At 62.6% G+C, this 17,950-nt stretch overlaps 2 protein-coding genes across 4 annotated transcripts; both read right to left on the bottom strand.

The window, feature by feature from the left end:
* Positions 1–4,550: 4,550 nt before the first annotated feature.
* On the bottom strand, positions 4,551–8,573 carry C2CD4C (C2 calcium dependent domain containing 4C). The gene is made up of 2 exons (XM_033082419.1): positions 8,561–8,573; positions 4,551–8,205 (listed from the first exon to the last, which is right to left on the bottom strand). The coding sequence occupies exon 2, from the start codon at positions 8,184–8,186 to the stop codon at positions 6,930–6,932; it is 1,257 nt and encodes a 418-aa protein (XP_032938310.1). The 5' UTR covers positions 8,187–8,205; positions 8,561–8,573; the 3' UTR covers positions 4,551–6,929.
* Positions 8,574–10,540: 1,967 nt separating this feature from the next.
* On the bottom strand, positions 10,541–15,902 carry SHC2 (SHC adaptor protein 2). 3 transcript variants are annotated; one of them, XM_033082050.1, is made up of 13 exons: positions 15,395–15,902; positions 14,881–14,951; positions 14,466–14,526; positions 14,165–14,284; positions 14,020–14,073; positions 13,776–13,827; positions 13,513–13,639; positions 13,189–13,369; positions 13,039–13,105; positions 12,786–12,950; positions 12,262–12,557; positions 11,945–12,083; positions 10,541–11,810 (listed from the first exon to the last, which is right to left on the bottom strand). In XM_033082050.1, exons 1-12 carry the CDS (start codon positions 15,863–15,865, stop codon positions 11,955–11,957), a joined length of 1,794 nt encoding a protein of 597 aa, XP_032937941.1. In that variant the 5' UTR covers positions 15,866–15,902; the 3' UTR covers positions 10,541–11,810; positions 11,945–11,954. The 3 variants fall into 3 exon arrangements, with proteins under 3 accessions (XP_032937941.1, XP_032937940.1, XP_032937942.1); XM_033082049.1 differs by having other exon boundaries at positions 10,541–12,083; XM_033082051.1 differs by lacking the exon at positions 10,541–11,810 and having other exon boundaries at positions 11,992–12,083; positions 12,329–12,557.
* Positions 15,903–17,950: the final 2,048 nt, after the last annotated feature.

Raw genomic sequence — 17,950 nt, 5'->3', positions numbered from 1 at the left:
TGCAACACCACCCCACGGACTCCACAGCTGCGGCGAGGGTGGGGACCCTGCCACCCCCTGCCGTGTGCCATCGGCGGGGCAGCCTGCGCTGCGATGCTCTCCTGGCGCCCGCGAGTGCAGCTCGGGGCTGTCTGAGCCCCCTCCCTACGCCTCAGGGATGTTTGGTACCCCTAAACTCCCCACAAAGCCACGGCGAGTTTGGCTGCTTCCAGACAAGGCTGTGAGCCCCATCTGTCCCAGCTGAAGGTCGCCCGCCTGTTTTGGAGGAGCAGCTGTGAGTGAATGGCTGCTCTGCTCTCTGCTCCCAGCTGCTGCTCTGCAGCCACGGCTCGTCCCGGGGTTTGCCAGCTCTGCCCCTTCAGCCCAGCCTGGCCCTGGGACATCTGGGGGCTTCCATGGAATTGCCCCGGTGGCCAGAGCCGCTGTCGCCACCCGAAGCCTCTGCCGGGAGCTGGGGTGGGCAGGTAGCCAGCGGCAGTGGGAGGGAACAGATTGTCCACAAAAAAGCGCGTCAGTTCCCAGCCGGCAGCTCGGAGCAGGATCTCCTGCGGGTTTATGCCTTGTTTGTCTGAGCCCGCTCAGAGGGTCTGGGGCTCCTTAAGGACTCTCTGCCAGGGTTCTTGCAGCAGCGTGATGATGTGGAAAGGCTGGGAAAGGTGAGCTGCCACCCCGGCAGAGGCTGCCAGCAGGACTGTGGAGCTCCTGGGGCTCGGTGGCTTGGGCACTGCTGTGGCCTCGGTCGCCTTGAGGATCCCATCCTGCTCAGACTGGGCAAGGAACAGCCCCGGCAAGCACTGGAGCCAGCACACATCCTCACCTGGCACAGGTGAAGCAAACACTCGCCAAGCAGCAGCTCACCTGTGGCTCCTGCCCCTGCTAATTGCCGTGTTCTCACTTCACACTGATGTGCCTGATAAGATTAGCAATTACAGAAACCTCATACGACAATTGGTCTGGGTCAGGAGCTGTGTGAGGGAAATTGGAGGGAAGTGCAAGTGGGAATTAATTATAACCTGGCAGTGGACAGGTTGGAGGGTTTGAATCTCTATTTTTATGTATTTCTCAGTGCAACCTCTGGCTCTGCTGCAGGTGTGAAGAGTGCCAAGGGCTTCACCACAGCAAAGACGTGCTCACTGCTGTCCAGGCCATCACAGAGCTCGGACAGGGGATGTCACAGGACGAGCAGTGGGCTGGGATCCCAGTGTTGCCCTGGCACGGGCGAGTGCGGCCGCGGCATTGCTGGAGATCCCTGCCCTTCCTGCTCTCCGCCTGGCAGCTGCCGTTGTTATCTCCATTGCCATGGCAATGCCAGCCCGGCTCCCACGGCGTGTCCGCCTGTGCCTCCGCCAGGCAGACGCGGTCCCACGCCGGGCTGGAGCCCCGAACGGCCCCGGCACAGGCAGGGGGGTTAACACAACCCCAAAACGCTGCGGGGGTGGAGATGGAGATGGACATGTCCCTCACCCAAGAGCTGGTATCTGGGTGGGAAGCAGGGGGAGAAGGAGAGTCTGCGCCTGGAACATCTCCCTGCCCTGCCCTGCTGTGCCCAGCCAGGTGCCCTCCACCACAGCAGGACTCCTGTGCCCCACAGCCACCCTGGGCTCAGCCACAGCCCCCTGTGCTGGTACGAGCCCGTGGTCCCAAAAGCCATATCGAGCAGCACCCGGCTGCACTGATACTAAAGTGTGTGCCAGCAACTGCTGGCGTTTAACAAATCCTCCTGTCTGCTTATTTATGTTATTTTCACCCCTCCCACCTGGGCCTTCTTGATGCTTTGGGAATTTTGCAAACGTTTACAAGGCAGCGTTTCAAAGTCCACCAGGCAGCTAGGAAGGAGCAGGTCACTGGAAAGGGTGAGGAGAGGCTGGAAAGATTTTCCACCCTGCCAGGCAGCCGCTGCTCTCACCCCAATCCATCCTTGCAAGCCTCCTGCACTCTCCCATTGCAGCTCCCCGTGCTCTGTACACCCACCCTGGGCCCAGCCCCAAGTCAAGGGGCTTGAATTAATGTTGAGGGGGAGTCCAAAGTGGTGCTTGCCATCCGCTGGTTGCCTTTTCCTGGCTAGGGAGGCAAGATGTGGGCCCAGGTGCCTGTTGGATTGCCAGCCTCAAAGCAGGAGAGCAAAGTGCAAATGGAAAAGCAGAATGGAGGGAGTGTGTGCTGGAGCTGAGAGTGCTGGGCAGCTCTGCCTGCCCCAGGTACACCCTGGCAGCTGCTGCATTTCAGCAGTGCCAAGTGCCATCGGGCTCACAAGGAGCTGGAGGTCATCTCTGCTCCCAGCGGGATTTTGGGACCCCAGCCCAGGGGTTTCCGTGTCCCCTGGAGGAGCACAGACTGCCAGGGGGTAATGCCAGGGTGTCACTCTCCACTGGTGTGACTCTCTCGCCTGATGTGACTACAAGAGACTGTGGGATTCAATTAAGTTCTGTTTTCCTCCCAGTAACAGTGTGAGTCTCTCCTCTCCCCTTTAAGGCAGACACGCTGCCATGGAAGACAAATGCTTGCAATAAAGCGCTGGAGCGCGGTGCCGGGGGAGGCCGATGCTCCCTGCAGCCGGCACTGCCCGGATCGCGTCCGTCCCTTCCCTTTGCACACCCAGTCCCGCACCAGCCGGGCCGGCCCAGTGGCCAGAACCGAGTGGCGGAGTCGCCACAGGCACCCGGCTGGCTCCGGCACAGGACCCGCAGGGCCACCCCCTTCCCCTCGTGGAGCGCCCCCGCCACCGGCCGAGCGTTGCCAGGCAACGGGAAGATGCTTTTCTGACCGAAACGGGAAATCGGCAGCCGGAGTTGGGGGCAGGGAAATGGCTGGGCTGGGGCTGCCCGCGGGAGCACGCGAGGCTCCTCCAGCCTCAGCAGCACCCAAAAAATCCGGAGAGGAGAAGCAGCCGTTGTATCTCTGCTCAGCCAAAACTGCCAAGGACCCCCGAGCAGGGCCATGGGCAGCACTCGGCACTGGGACCCCCAGCCTGGCTGGAGGAGGGGGCAGGGACAGGGTGTCCCCCAGCAGGGACAGCCCCGGTGCTCTGCTCCTTGTGGAGGTCTTCTGGGAGTGTTGGCCCTGCCGAACATCCCCGGTGACACTGAACCCCTAATTTGCCCTCTCCTCCCTCAGCAGCCATCACGCCATGGCTAAATGAGCTCCAGGCAATTTTCTCAGAAGTTGAGTCCTCCTGCTGCGGGAACACAGGGTTAAAAATAACCGAGATCTGTGTGTCCCTCTGGCCCAGGTGAGGCTCACTCCGGAGATCAGGGCTCGTCCACATCCAGCCACCTCCCCTGCTCTGCCTCGGTTTCCTGCACAGATTGGGCCACCCAAATGTGCACCACAGCTGTGGCAGCCTCGGGACCCCTGGCCAGAGGAATCCCTGTGCAGGGGAAATCTCCCAGGGCTCAGACATCACTTGGTGTGCACACTCATGGGCAGAACCGCCCTTGGGCTTGAAATTTTACCTGGCTGTGCTTTACCTGGGAGTCCCCTGAGCTGAGGGTCTGTGCTGTGCAGTGGGGATTGTATCATCCTCTTCCCCACCAGCAGCTCCCAGTTCAGGCACTCCTCTCAGCATCACCAAGCCCTCTCAGGTCCAGTGAGGCAGATGCATTTCCTTCCCACGGTGACTCAATTACAAATTCAGAGTTAAATCTTCCCCCACAAGATGCCCCTCTCCACCCCTTTGGCTGCTTCTAGCACGTTGAATTTTGAACACTTTCCAGGGATTTTCGTGTGCTCAGGCTGACCCCATCCACTCTGCTTCAGACTAACTTAATCAGCCTCATTTTGTTACTAACTACTGCAGCTTTGGACCTTTAGAAAAAGCACAACTTAAATTATTAGCACCTACCAAGCTGCTTTCACCACCCCTGTGGGGGCCAGGGGTGAGAGAACAGATCTGTTCCCACCCAGCCTCTATAGCTACCAAACATGACAAATTATCAGAATTGTGGAAATTAGAAAAATGGCATTTAGGTAACAAGCAAACACTCCTCTTTTCTTCAGCAGCATCTGGCTAGGAACAGATTTGGAAGTGGCAGGTGGGGAGAAAAGAAAGCAACCTGAATGCTGTCAGCTGGGCGGAGTGGCCCTAGGAGTGTTGAGAACAAAAACAAAAACAATTTTCTTCGTCACCAGTGCTGAGAAAGGCTGCAGGGGTCAGGCTGTGGGAGCAGGTGAGGAGGAGGAAGGACACCCACAGAGTGTGGGAAGGGGCTCTCCCTCACCACAGCCCTGGCTGTGAGCTGGCAATGCCGTGGCTCAGCACAGCCCTGAGTCCCTCCTTAAGCAGGAACAGCACCTTTCCCCATGTACTCACCTCCCCCAGGAGATTCACTCCCACCTCACCCCATGGCTGGTCAGCAGCACCAAGGGAAGAGCTTCAGAAGCACCTTGAGCCCCTGGAAGCTGTTTGGAAAGGGGAGCAGCACTCAGAAAAGCAGCGATGCCCTGTGCCTGGACAGTGCTGAGGTTCCAGCTCTGCTCTCCTACACAGGGAGCCATCAAGAATAATACTAGGAAATATCTTGGGGAAAGCAAGAGCCAGGGCCACACCTGCATCTGTTTTAGAAATTACTTTATTGCACTAAAAAGAGGAAATAATCTGTAAACAAACATTCAATTCAGGTATTAATATATTCTTCACTCCAAAAATACATCATTAAATCCAGCCACAGAAATATCAAAGCAGGAACAATAGAAAATAGCTCCAGCAGCAGAGAGACCCATCCAAGCAGCAGCCCTGGCTCCCACACCACCAGCCCAGCACAGAGCAGGGCTCACAGCAGCTCATCCCGAGGCTCACTGCATGGCCACACACCCAACTCCAGCAAGACAGCCCTGGGACAGGCTGGGGTGGGGCAGAACGACAGCCCCAGGCTCTTGGGTCTCCCTCTGGGGTCAGCCTCAACCCAAGGAGCAGCCTGGGGTTCTGCTCTCAGCATCCTCCTCCCCCAAACCCAAAGGCATACAGCTCTTCTGTGGGGGATGTGTCACCCCTGAAACCTCCCAGAGCACCAAAATCTTCATCCAAGCTTCCATTCCCTCTCTTCTTGCAGCCTGTCTCCCCCACCCCGGCAGCACCCAGGTCCCCCCAGCCCCTCTCAGGCGCAGCACCAGGGAGCACAGGGTGCTGGTGGGGTGTGAGGGGGCTGTCAGGCAGCATCCATCTGGGCAGGGTCCCCTTCCTGCCCCAGACCTCCTCAGGGCAGGATGTTCACTCTACACCCCGGGATGTGACACCTCTCCCTATCCCCCCCTCCCCAGAGCCCTCATCTGCCCCCAGGGTGAGCCAGCCCTCGTGCTGGCTCCTGGGGGAGCACAGGGAAGCCTCAGGTGGGAAACTCCCTGTGAAGGATGGACATGTCAGCCCTTTATGTCCTGCATGGTTTGTTTTCAACCACAAGCTCGGCAAACAGCCACGATCACCCCGAATCCCCCCGACATGCAAACACGGCGCAATCAGAACTATGCCTTGTGTACCTGGAACATATTTACAGACAGAAGTAAAACGCTGCGAAAGATCAGCCTCGGATATAAATAGCCAACACTGAGATCTGCCATCTGCTGCAAAAGGACAAGGGAGGAACATCAACTGCCACCACAGAGGTTAACACAGAGGGGACACATGTGTGTGTGTGTGTGTCCAACAGGCGGGGACGGGAGCGCTGCAAATCCCGCTCCCTGCACAGAAACATGCAGAGCCCGACACAATGGGTGACACCACACCAAACAACAACGCAGAGTGTTTTATCCACCCGCAGAAATGCCCCGGCCGGCGCCCTCCCCTCTCCCACTGCCCTCCCCTCTCCCACTGCCCCCAGCCAGTCAGCCGGGATGGGAAGGGCTGGGAGCACCTCACTCCCTCCCCAAAGGAAAACTGAAAGGCCAGTCACTTTGAGAAACAAGATCCTGCTGGGAACAGGAGCTTGGTGGCCCCACAGGACACATCTCTGCTGCCCAGTGGGTGCAGCCACTTGAAAGATCCTCAGCCCTCATAGACAAGGGAGGGTGGAGGGTTGTGGAGCCTCAGCCTGCACCCCTGCCCAGCCTCACCTGGGATGGCCCCAGCACTCCGGGAGGGCCACTCCTGTCACCTCAGATTTTGTCAGCAAGCACATCTGCTGGGACACTGCCTGAGACCATCCCTGTGCCCAGGGCAAAGGGTGCCAGCCCCCAGCATCTCCCTCCCGTGGGCAGGGGAAAGGCACAGGCAGCCTCCTGGATTTGGGCAAACCAAAGCCCCCGAAGCTCCATGAGCAGTTTCCCACTGGAGGTCAGCAGTGGGGGACAGTGCTGGGGTGGGCAGGGAGGGCAGCCCGGGAGGCTGCAGGTGTCAGAACAAGTTAACTCGTGCACCTGTACAGCCCCAAAGAGCTTGGACAAGCCCAGGAAAGGCTCAAAAGCCACAAACCTGACTCATCCCCCAGGGTGACCACCCTTGGCTCACTCTCAGGTCACCTCTGCAGTATTTTCTTTGCAGTTTCCAAGACCAGAAACTCATCTTTTAAATTAAAGCTGTGACCTGACTACAGGTGCTGGAGGTTTGAGAGGTGGCTGTAAGTGTGCCACAGAGATTTACCCACCTCCAACCTGCTTGGCAGCAACTGGAGACCACAGGCACAGGGAGGGAAGAGTCCAACAGGTGCTTCCATCCTTCCTGGTGGGGAATGGGCTGGAGGCTCCCCACTTTCTGCTGGACTCCAGGAGATGCAGCCCCGGGGCAGGAGCAGGGGCAGAGGCTGTGGCTGCCAGCTGGTGTTGGCAGAGCTCCACGGCAGCACCATTCCTGGGAACCCTCACACTCTGCCACGACCCCGGCCCTCCTCAGGGGGCCCTTCCAAACCCTCCTCCAGTGGGGCTGGGGGACAGAGCCGGCCTCTCTGCCTCGCCCCGGCCCCACAGATAGGAGGGCTCCCTCCGGGGCTGGTAGCGGGTACCTACAGGCAGGACAGGAGGGCGGTGAGTGGCAGCTCCTTCTCCCCCAGCAGCGTGTCCCGCTTAAGGCTGCTGCCCTTGTTGACCACCTTGAGCTTCAGGGACATCTTCCTGGCGTGACCGGGGCCCAGCCCATCGAAGAAGAAGTCCTCGTTGAAGACGGGGTTGCGGCTGTTCTTGACAATGGTGCTGCGCTGCTTCTGCAGCTTCCCAGGGTTGAGGCACAGCGAGACGCAGCAGTTGATGCTGCGCAGGTCGACGAGGGCATCGTAGACGTCCTCGGCGGACACGAGGCGCACACGCAGCCGGGCGTTGGAGGGGTCGTACTCGGCAGCCAGGCGCAGGCTCCCGCCCCGGCTCAGGCGCAGGCTGTGCTCCCGGTCCCGGCCCGCGGGCAGGTCCAGGGGCAGCAGGGCGGTCGGAGGCTGCGTCCCGGCCGGGGCGCTCCTGGCGCGGCGCTGGGCACTGGGGCTGGTGTCAGCCGAGCTGTCGTCAGTGGACAGCGAGCTGTTGCGGGCCACCGAGTGCTTCAGCTTGATGACCTTGGACTGGCTCTCCTGGCTGAAGAGCTTCAGCAGAGACACGGAGCGGGAGAGCAGCGGGGAGCCGAACGGGGAGGACTCTGCCGAGGAGCACGTGTCGCTCTCGCCGCCGCTGAAGTAGCGCCCGGGGTGCATGAGGGCTGCGCCCAGGTCAGCGGGTGTCCGGCGGCCGCTCTCGCCGTTGAGCTTGGCTTTGCGCTGGGCGCTGGGCGAGGTGACGGGCGAGGGGCAGAGGCTGCTGTGCTCGCTGTGGAAGAGCGATTCTTTGCGCCGGGTGTGGGGGCTCTCCATCAGCGTGGCGAAGCCATAGGAGGTCTGAGCCTTGGGCACGTAGGGCAGCGACATGGCCGTCTGTGCCTGCGGGTCCACGTTGGTGCCGCAGCTCCCCTCGGTCCAGTCCTCAGCGGTCTCGATCTGGATGATGTGCCGCCCGGTGGTTCGGGACCGGGACCGGCTGGACGGGCGGGGGCTGCGGGGGGGCTTGCGCCTGGCCAGGTCCTGTTCTGAGACTGAGGCACCCAGAGCCGCCGCCGCGGGGACCTCGGAGCCCTCAGCCTCGGCGGGTGCCGCGCTCAGTTTGGGCGGGATGAAAAAGTCGGGGATCTTGTCGGGGGTGAGGACGTTGCTGTAACGGGAACCCCGCGAGGACTCGTCTGTCCCCGCGCCCCGGGACCCGCCGTTCTCCGCCACCCCGCGCAGCCGCTCCAGGAGCCACATGTTGCTGTCGGGTGTGGGGCTGGAAGAGACCCGAGGGGCAACGCTCTCACCGGGGGCCGGGCACCAGCAGAAGCAGGACGAAACCAGAAGCCCCGGGAGAGACCAGCGGCGCCGAGAGACCCGGACACGGCAGGCGGGGGATACGGGAAAAGGACGGGAGGGAACTGGCCGCGCCGAGGGACACGGGGACCCGCCAGCCCGGGGAGGAGCGCGAAGGAACCGGCCGCGAGGAGCAGGAATCAGGGACCCAGGGGACGAGGACCCGGCGGCGCTGAGGGATGCGATGGGACGGGGCAGACGCGACGCGACGCCGGGACCGACGGACCGACCGACCGGCGCCGACGCGAGCGGGACGTTGCCGGGAGCCGCCGCACCTGGAGCGGAGCCGCCGCCGCCACCGCAGCCCGGGCGGGGCGGGCGCGGACGCGCTTTTATACGGCGGCGGCGGCGCGAACCAGGAGCGGAGCCGCCGCCGTAATCCTCCGAGTGCGGCGCCCCCACATTTATGCGCGCCGCGCTTGGCCGGACCAGGGCTGGAACCGGGACCGGGACCTGCACCGAGCGGGACCGGGACTGGGATCGTGAGGCTCCGGGGTGCTGATGCTCGGGAGGTGCAGGAACGCGATTCCGGGACACCTGGCTGTGTTCCCAAGGGAGTGTCGGGTTTGGGATGGGGCCTGGAGTGGAATTGGGACGGCAGCAGCCCCGTTCCACCCCCCACATCCATTGTCCCCAGTCCGGAGCGCGGTCGTTCCCCTCTGGGAGCAGCCGCTCCCCGCTCCCCGCTCCCCACTCCCCACTCCCAGTATTGATCTCAAAGCACTGAATGAAGCCAGCAGCGTCTCGGGGCTGAGGAGTTGCCTCATCGAGTGGTTTAATATCGCTCTGGAGGAGCTGGGGGGTGCAGAGCCACATGTCACACTCCCCTGTGTCACACAACCCACCAGCCCCTGCAGGGATGAGTTGGTGGCTGAGGACACCGGGAGAAAACGTCAGGAGGGTTCACGGAGCATCACTGCAAGCCCCAGGGTTGAGGGCGGGTCGGGAGGCTGAACTGAGTGATCGGACCCAGCCCCGGCCCCCTGGGGATTTACAGCCTTGGGGACAGGGGTGCAGCGAGACGGACAGTGACACAAAAGGGTCAAGCGGCTGTTGTTTCCTAGCTGCTGTCCTGTGGGTGCCGTCAGGCTGCCGGGAAGCACCATCATTCCGCAGCAGTGCTGGGCTGGGAATGATGGCCAGGAAGAGCAGCCTGGTGTGGTGAGCGCCTTCCGCGGGGGCTGCTGCGGGAGGCCTCGGCTCCCTCTGCATTCGCACTTGGAGCCGGTAAAAAGAGGCGTCCGGCCGTGCCGAGCTAGACGGAGGGCTGGGATATCTCAGGGACAGCAGTGGGAAGGGGACAGTGATGTCCTGGCTGGACCCTTGGCTCTGACTGCGGGATGCTGAGCCGGGTCCCGCAGGGAGGAGAGGGCAGATGGAGCCTGGGGGAGGAGGACGAGGCTCACGGAAGGGGAAACTGGTGAACAAAAGGCCGATATTTGCTTTTCCTCCACCCTGCGAAACTGCGGGTAAACAAGGTGCAGAAATGGTTGAGTTCCCCTGAGATAACAAAGAGCGCTGGGGCCGGGCCAGCTCTGCCCGCGCGGCTCGGGGCCGGTGCCTGCAGGGCACGGAGGGGAGCAGCGGGCTGGGAGCTGCCTGGCTGCGGACTGGCAGGGCTGGGGACACTGGCAGGGGCTGGTAGAGCTGGGGACATAGCTGGTGGAGCCGGCAGTGTGCTACCACCTGCTGGAAGCTGGGAAGGAGGGAGACCTGCTATGGGAAACGGTTTGTGCAAGGACGCCCTGAATAACCGAACTGGGCGTGTCTGTTCGCACATTTGAGACAGGTGCAGGGATGGGTTGGTCAGCGAGATCCCCAAGACCCTGGGAGAGCAAGGAGGCCACGTCCTCTGCAGCTGCTCTTCTGTGTCTTCTAAACCTTCTCAAAACACCTCAGCCTTCCCAGCACAGGGCTGCAGAAGCAGCAGCCCTTAACCCAAGTCTGGGTTGAGGCACAGAGCCCCCTGAACCCACTGGCACCATACCAGCCTCAACCAAAGCGGTTAAACCCCTAGAACAACACCCCTGCCAGCGTTTCATCCTGGCAGGGCAGCATCCCCAGGGCTGCAGGTGAACCACACAGGCTCAATTCTCTGGCAGTGAAAGAAGAAAGTCGGGGCCCCACTGCCTTTTCCCTGCCTCTCTATTGAGGGAACAGTGCAATTATCTTTGCAGACGCATCACTCCATGACAAAAAATAGCAGCTGAGATGGAAGCACCACGTCCCCGCGGAATCCAGCTATCAATGGAAAATTACGCATTCATTACTGGGCTTTATTTAGGGGCTTATTTTATTCATTGGCTCAGCCGGCACTGGCCAGCCTGGACGCCTTGTCAGGCAGAGGCCGTCCCCAGTGAGGTGCTGAGGGTGCTGGGGTGACCCTGCTCCCCGAGGTGGGTGCTGGCAGCAGCACTGGGCACGTTGAGCAGAGCCAGGACAGGCCACCAGCAGGCAGGACTGGTGTTGGACCCCTCAGCTGGCTGCTGCCCACCTGTAGCACAGAGCCACAGCCAGGCACACCCACAGCTCTGGCTCTGCTGGCTGCCACATTCAATAGTGGGTCACAGCTTGGCTTGTGCCACTCAGAGCCACCCCAGGAGGCCCGGGAGTGGTGGCCATGTGCTGCTCCAGGTGGAGGCAGGAGGGGAAGCCAGCAGGGTGGGGAGCTGCCAGGTGTGAGGAGGAGAGGCTGTGCAGGGCCAGCCCTGGGTTACAAAGGCCACTCTGAAGCCGGGGGGACACTGGGTGATCCATGGGAGACAGGGTGACCCAGAGGGGCAGAGACAAGTGTGACTGGACAGGATGGGTTGGCCAAGGTGAGACCAAACAGGAACTGGTGCTGATGGAGACCATCCCAGCACCATGCCCAGAGGTGGCATGAACCACCTGTGTTCCTTGCTCATTTCCAGGTTTAATTAGAAATGTATTCCAAACCACAAACCCATGTCCAGCACCAGACACAGGGCAGGTAAAGGGGGCTGAGAGTGCCATAAAAACCTGTCAAAGCCCCAAGCTGGCCAGGGAGCCCCCACTGGCCATGGCACACTTCATGAGGCAGTGCCAGCAGATGACCCCTGCCCTGCACCTTCCCACAGTAGCTGCATCCTGGCTCTGGCGTGGGGAGGGCTGTAGGGGCTTGGGGCCACAGGGAGCATCATGTGGAAGCCACTCCTGGGGAGAATCCAGCTGAAAAGGGATGTCCCCAACAGGAACATCCAACAGCACCAGCATCCAAGAGATGGTCATGCCTGGCTCCACAGGCAGAGCCAAGCTGGGGGCTACAGCAATGTCCACCAGCCCTCATTCCAGTGCTGGGGCAAATGTGGGGCAGCCCTGCCTGAGATGGCTTCAGGCTCCGTCCCTCCTGCTGAGGCCACTGAGCAGTTCCCACCCCAACAGCATTTCACCTGTATGTGTGGGATTAAACGTCTTTGTGTCCAGCTGGGCAGGGTGCCCCATGCAGATGATGGAGTTAGGCAGCAGCCAGGAAGGACCTGTAGGGCCAGGGACCACAAGATCTCCCTGGGGAGGAAAATGGGGAACCTGACCCCAGACCTCAGAGGCCAGGCACAGCTGGAGAAATGGAGCACAAAGGGACCCCAGTTTTGTCCTAGGGTGAGTCCAGAGCCAGGGGAGCAGGTCGGGGACTCACGTACCCCCTTGCCATCACTGCTTCCTCTGTACAACCTGGCGGAGGTGCAGCTCGCTCTCTGCTGCCACGATGGGCTGCTCGTTCTGCCGGTGGTGGCTGATGAGGTGGCTGATGCTCTCAAACAGCACATCCTTGGTCCTCACCTGGAGCCAGGGCACAGTGGTCCACAACTCAGGAGAGTTGCCTCATACAGCATCCAGTTGCAACACCCTGTGCCTGCCCACACCCGTGTCCCCCATCACCCACCCGTGTATCCTGCCCCTTCCCCAGTCCCAATCACCCACCCCAGGCCCTGCCCTCACCCCTGTGCCCTGCCCTCACCACTCCCTCGGGATCCACCAGCAGCAGGTGCTTGGGCTGCCCGCTGTGCATGCCCGTCAGCACGTACTGCCCCGGGTTGGTGAGGCTGTCCCGCACCAGGAAGTCTCCATCCATCTGCAGGAGCCTCTCAGCATCTCGCCGGCTCATCTTCCCGTGGTACCAGGGCTCCCGGCGGAGCTGCTCCTCCGTGGGGGCGATGGGGGCCTTCCGTGTGGGGGGGCTTGGCCACTGGTCCTCGATGGGGGGACCCCCCCCTGCAATGCACTCGTGGAGCTTCAAGGCATCCTCGAACGGCCCTGTGGGATCCAGGGGTTGTTCAGTGTTACACCCAGGGCACGAGGCAGGGCTGGGCTGTGGTGTGGACAGAGCCCAGCTCACGGCCCCCAGTGCACTGCAGGACACTGCTGTGGACTCGGCCAGTGCCAGCACCTCTGGGGCTGTGGTGGGTGACCCAAACAGCTGCTTGCACAGCTTGACCACTCCACAGCAGGTTCTGCACCGTTTCCCCCAGTGCAGTGCCTTACTCATGTCAAAGAGGTCCTTTTTGGGGCTCTCCTCCGCTGCCCCATGAGCCACCAGCTCTGGCTCCCAGGCGTCCAGGCTCTGCGTGTTCACGTACATGTGCTCCTCGTAGTCCCGCGGCCCCAGGGTGTGGCCATCTGCCTGCAGGTACCCGTCGCAGGGCTGGCCTGTGGGGACGGCCATCACCGCTGGCCAGGACTGGGCAGGGTCACAGGGACCCCCCAGCTCATGGCTTCCCCCACCAGCAGTACCCACCCTGGCTCTCCAGCTCCCAGGGTGGCCCCAGCTGGCTGCTCAGGTCTCGTCTGGCTGCTAACCCACCCTAGGAAAGGAGACAGTAAGAGCACTGGGGGGGCCCTGCCTGGGCCCCCATAGCAAGGCCAGCAGTGGCTGTGAGGGGCTCACCTGGCTGGGGGGGACAGAGCTGGAGGGCTGAGTGCGGACGTGGCCCAGGGCTGAGCTGTGGCGGAGCCGGGAGTCAATCAGGCCCCCCGGTGGGGGCTCCTTCCCTGGGATGCTGTTGTAGTAGTCGTGCTCAGCTGCCTCCTCATCCTCCCCCCAGGCTGACTCCTCTGCAGCCAGCGCCCTGCAGCAGGGATGGGTGAGCTGGGGACACCCTGCCTGGCTCAGACAATCCCCACACCCTGCAGTGACAAGGGCTCCCAGAGCCATCCCCAGCCAGGGGACATGCCCGGGACAGGGGTGCAGCAGGGCCCCCCACCCCCCTACCTCTCTGGGGGTACCACCACCTTGGGGGGGCTGTGTAGGTACTGCTTGAAGCGCAGCTCAAAGGCCTGTCCCACCGTGCTGATGACGCTCTGTGCCAGCCCCTCGCAGCACTCCAGGATGTGGCAGGCTGTGGACAGACAGAGGGACTGAGTGTTTCCCCCACACTCCCACTGCTGCACTAGGACCACCCATGAGGGATCTCCTCCTCCAGCCTTCACCCCCCAGTGCTCCACAGAGCTCCCAGGCTTGGAGGCCGGTGTCACCTCTCTGGTTGATGGGGTCCTTGGCGACATAGGCGACGTAGTCCGTGGTATCCTGCAGACAGAGGGGGAGATCAGCACTCATGTCCTGTTACCATGTGAGGAGCAGGGCTGGAGGTGCCAGGGTGAGGGGACAGCTCGGTCCCAGCCCCATGCCCTGACCCAGGCTGGGCTGCCCTGTGCTCAGCTCAGCCATAGGCACTCCCTGTCCCCACCATGCTGGGGGAGCGGGGTGTGCATGACTCACCATGTCCCCACCGGAGGCGAAGGAGATGGACTGCATGTGGTGGTTGGCGATGATCTGCATGGGGAACATGGCCCGGGGGGGCATTAACAAAGGGGCCACCAGCTTGCAGGCTGGCAGGCAGGACTGTGTGCCCAGGAACACTCACCTGGCGTGTGGTGGGGATCATGAGGTTCAGCCCATCAACAGAGATGTTGACAGCAATGTTCATGCCAGCGAAGTGCAGGTTGCTCTTGCCCAGAATGGAGAACAGGGCTTTGTTGGGAGCCTGACAGGGGAGAGGATGGTGGGAGCAATAAACACCACCAGGACCATGCTTCCAGGGGTGAACAAGGAAAGGGGGGGCGTCCCTAAGAGGCCCCAGGCCCACAGACTGGGCAGGCACCCCTAGTGCCCTGTCCTACAGCCTTGGCTTACCCCAGGGACAGACAAACTGAGTGGAAACTCACCTTCTTCTTCCAGATGCCCTTCACACCCGGCACTGCCTCATACAGTCTGTTGATGGCTTCTCTGCAATAAGATCATGGACTGGTCACTGCTGCAGACCCCCAGCCTTTCCCAGCTGCCTTCTTCCCCCCCCCCACTGCTCTGTGGGGTCTGGTGCCCACAGCCCCGGGCGCCGCAGCCTCCCCGCAGCGCTGCCCCACGTCACGGCCCGTGGTACGTAATCCCAGCTGGGGCCACCTCCCTTCTCCTCTTTCCACCTATTGATCTGCGGCAGTGCCCTTCGTCCATGTCCCTGCATTCAGGGTGGGTCCTGCAGGGCACGGCTCTCCCTGACCCCTGTTCCCCTCTCTGCACAGAGAGCACCCGGGGGCTTGGGGTGGCACTGGCGTGGGGGAGAGCTGGACTGCAGGGCCGTACCTGGTGACCTGTGTCCGCGTGTTGAAGTCGAGGGACCTCATGGAGCGCAGCACCTCAATGCACCCCATGTACTGCGGGGGGAAGCAGTTCGAGCACGGAGCACAACAGGGCCGGCAATGGAGAGGAGAGGCCGGTGTCAGGGAGAAGAGCCTCCCACACCAGGGATCACACAGCAGCTTCCGCCCCCCACACCAAAACACCCCATCATATGCCCAGATCCCGTGCTAAGACCCCACAAACTCATCTGTGTGCTACAGCTTGTGATGCCTCGTAGGGGCTGACAACGCTGGAATCCCAAGGCGGGCTCCACGGCCCAGCAAGCCCCTGGCCTCCGGCCCCATCACGGAAGCTGCTTGTGCCGGGGGAGCTGCCGCGGTCCAGCCGTGGGGGGAGACTCGAGCGAGGGCTCTGCCCGCAGCCGTCGGGAGGAGCGGCCGGACCCGCCGAGCCCCGCACACGCCTGGGGTCGGGGTCTCCGCACCCTCCCGCGTCGCCGGGCTCCGGCGGGACTTACCCGGACAATGTAGGAGACGCCGGGCCCCAGCACCCGCTCGTCGGGGTGCAGCCAGCCCTGCGCCGGTTTGCGGATGAAGCTGCCCTTGCGGCTCCACTCGTCCCCGCCGGGCCGGGCCCCCGCCGGCGCCGCCGCCCCCCGCGCCCTCCCCGCCGTTCCCCGCGCCCTCCCGCCGCCCGGCAGCGCGCAGGGCGCGGCGCAGAGCGGCTCGCAGGCGCCCAGGACGGCGGCCAGCCCCGAGGGGGACTCCGCCGCGGCGGGGGCATCCCGGGCGGCGCCGGCGGGGCCGCGGCCGAGGAAGCCGCTGGAGCCGGGGAACTTCCACTGCGGCATCCGCGGCAGCAGCGCGCAGAAGGTGGTGCCGTGCTCGGGCTCCTCGCCCGCCGCGGGGCACGGCGCGGGGGCCGGCGACGGCATGGGGGCGGTCAGCGGCTCGTCGCGGAAGCGGTCATACTTGGGCTCCGGGAGCATGCCCGGGGCCGCGCTCCGCTCCGCTGCCGCCGCGCCGGCTCCCACCCCCCGCCCGCTCCCCCGGGGCCGCGCCGCGCTGATGTCATGGTGCGAGCGCTCCGCCGCCCGCTCGGCCCCGCATCCTCCGCCCCCGGCCCCCCCGCCGCGCCGGACCCGCGGCCGCCAGAGCATCCCCGTCCCGCCCAGCATCCCCGCCCACCTGAGCATCCCCGCGCACAGCAGCACCCACGCCACGCCTGGGCTGCCCTGTGAACGCGACCCGTGGGGGCCGGAGCCACCCACGCTCTGTCCTGCTCCAAACCCCCTGGCGCCGGCCCTGTTTCCAGCTTTGCCGCAAGTGTCAGGAGTGAGGGGTTGGGGGTAGCAGGCAGGAGAGGGTGACGGCCCCTCCCAGAGCCAGAGGGCTGAGGCACAGGCTGTCGCTCGTTTGCATTTTGCGTTAGCTGGAGCGAAAGCGGACAGCAGCCCCCGGCACTGCCCTCGCCCACAACAGGGCATTTTCTGCTCTTTTCACCTCTGCATTCCCGGGAAGCGCTGCACAAGCCCAGGGCTGGCCAGGCAGGCGGGGGAGGGCTTGGCCAGGCTTGGATGCACAAGCGGGCTGCCCTACTTCTGTGCCTCCCAGCCCACTGGTGTTTTTCGCTGTGATTTCATCTGCCTCCAAAGCCAGATCTGACTCCTGCTTTGTTTATATCTGTCAAGAGAGCTCAGGCAGTAAAAAAACCACAAACATTTTCTTGTTTTTCTGCTTGTAACTGCAGCAAGCAGGGAGAAAAAATCCCGCAAAACCCTTAAAGGGACTTTCTGACCTCAATCGAGCAATTCGCCCTTGCTCCTGCCCCGGGGCTGCGGCGTTTTCCGAGCGGCTCAGAGGACTCCAGGCTGGCTGGGCCCAGAAGGGCGAGGAAGCCAAAGCAGACTCACAGCAGTTCTGCTGTGCTGGAGCCCTGGGGACCCTCACCTTTCCCCAGCCCTGCATCCCTTCCATCCCCTCCATGGATGGAACCGAAGCGGAGCTCCATCCCCGCAGCATCACAGGCTCTTTTTAGCGCTTGTTTTCATCTTCCCGAGGAGCTTCCTTGGGCTGTTCTTCAGTCCAACACCCCTCAGCCCTCGCAGCAAGCGGCACAAACAAAATCGGAGCCTCCCCGGGGGCCGGCTATGCCCTGGACGCCGCAGCAGCCTTTGTCTTTCCTCCTCACTGTCTCCTGCTCCCTGGCAGGTGATGGGGTGAGAGCCAGTAATTGCTCTAAGTGCGATCAATAAATCAAGGTAACAGAATTACATCTGCTGTTGCTATGTTGGGAACCACTTCCCTGCTCTCTGATCTCTCTCCTTGGTTTTAAGCCGCTGCAGAGCACTGGAACAAATCAGGCTTCTCCATGCTCTTATAAGCAGCTCCAGGAGGGTCCAAGGGGCTGGGGGTCAGCCGAGGGAAGGCATCGTGTCCCTGCAGAGGTTAAAGCAACGTGCAGAGCACTCCGAGGACCACGGGCACGGTGCAGCAGCCCTGGGGAGATGGAGCTGCTCTCCACTCCCACACAAATCCCGGGAAATCGGGAGATTACTTTCATCTTTCAGGTGAAGTTACCTGAGGGGACTTTCTCTCGGGTTTAATCATTACTTAAAGGAAAACCTCCGCGGACAAAGGCTGGATCGCAGTCTCTAGCGCTCCGCAGGAGGGCAGGAGCCCTGCCAGCCTTTGCCTGCCTCACGGTGAGACCCCTCCAGGCATCCCAGGTCACCTCCCGTGTGCACCGCTGCCCGGGGCGGCCACCTCGAGCAGAGGGGCTCTGGCGAGCATAAAACTTGTCTAAACTGTGCACGGTTAATGTCCTGTGACTCCGTACCGATGTAATCAGCATCACGCGCTGTCTCGTGCAGGATTAATTAGAACGCGCCCCATGCCCTGACGGCACCGGGACGGGAGCTGCGCCCCACCGGGCCGGCTGCCCCTCCCCACCAGCACCGGGCTCGGGGGAAGGAATGGGATGGTCCTGGGGAGGCGCTTGGCTGTCACCACCCCGGGATGCCGGTGCTGAGGACGGAGCCACCATCTCGGCACCGAGAGAGCTGCGAAGGGGC

Source organism: Catharus ustulatus, chromosome 29 (genome assembly GCF_009819885.2).
Source record: "Catharus ustulatus isolate bCatUst1 chromosome 29, bCatUst1.pri.v2, whole genome shotgun sequence".
Lineage (NCBI taxonomy): Eukaryota > Metazoa > Chordata > Aves > Passeriformes > Turdidae > Catharus > Catharus ustulatus.
Note: the sequence above shows the minus strand (reverse complement) of the source record. Positions and strands in the feature narration are given on the sequence as shown.

What these genes read in the sequence shown, in the direction of transcription:
- SHC2 (XM_033082049.1), bottom strand. Translation starts at nt 15,865, where the DNA reads ATGCTCCCGGAGCCCAAGTATGACCGCTTCCGCGACGAGCCGCTGACC. An exon ending in GCGTCTCCTACATTGTCCGG is followed by an intron (nt 14,952 to 15,394) that starts GTAAGTCCCGCC and finishes TTCCCCCCGCAG; the next exon opens with TACATGGGGTGCATTGAGGT. An exon ending in AGGGCATCTGGAAGAAGAAG is followed by an intron (nt 14,285 to 14,465) that starts GTGAGTTTCCAC and finishes CTCCCCTGTCAG; the next exon opens with GCTCCCAACAAAGCCCTGTT.
- C2CD4C (XM_033082419.1), bottom strand. Translation starts at nt 8,186, where the DNA reads ATGTGGCTCCTGGAGCGGCTGCGCGGGGTGGCGGAGAACGGCGGGTCC.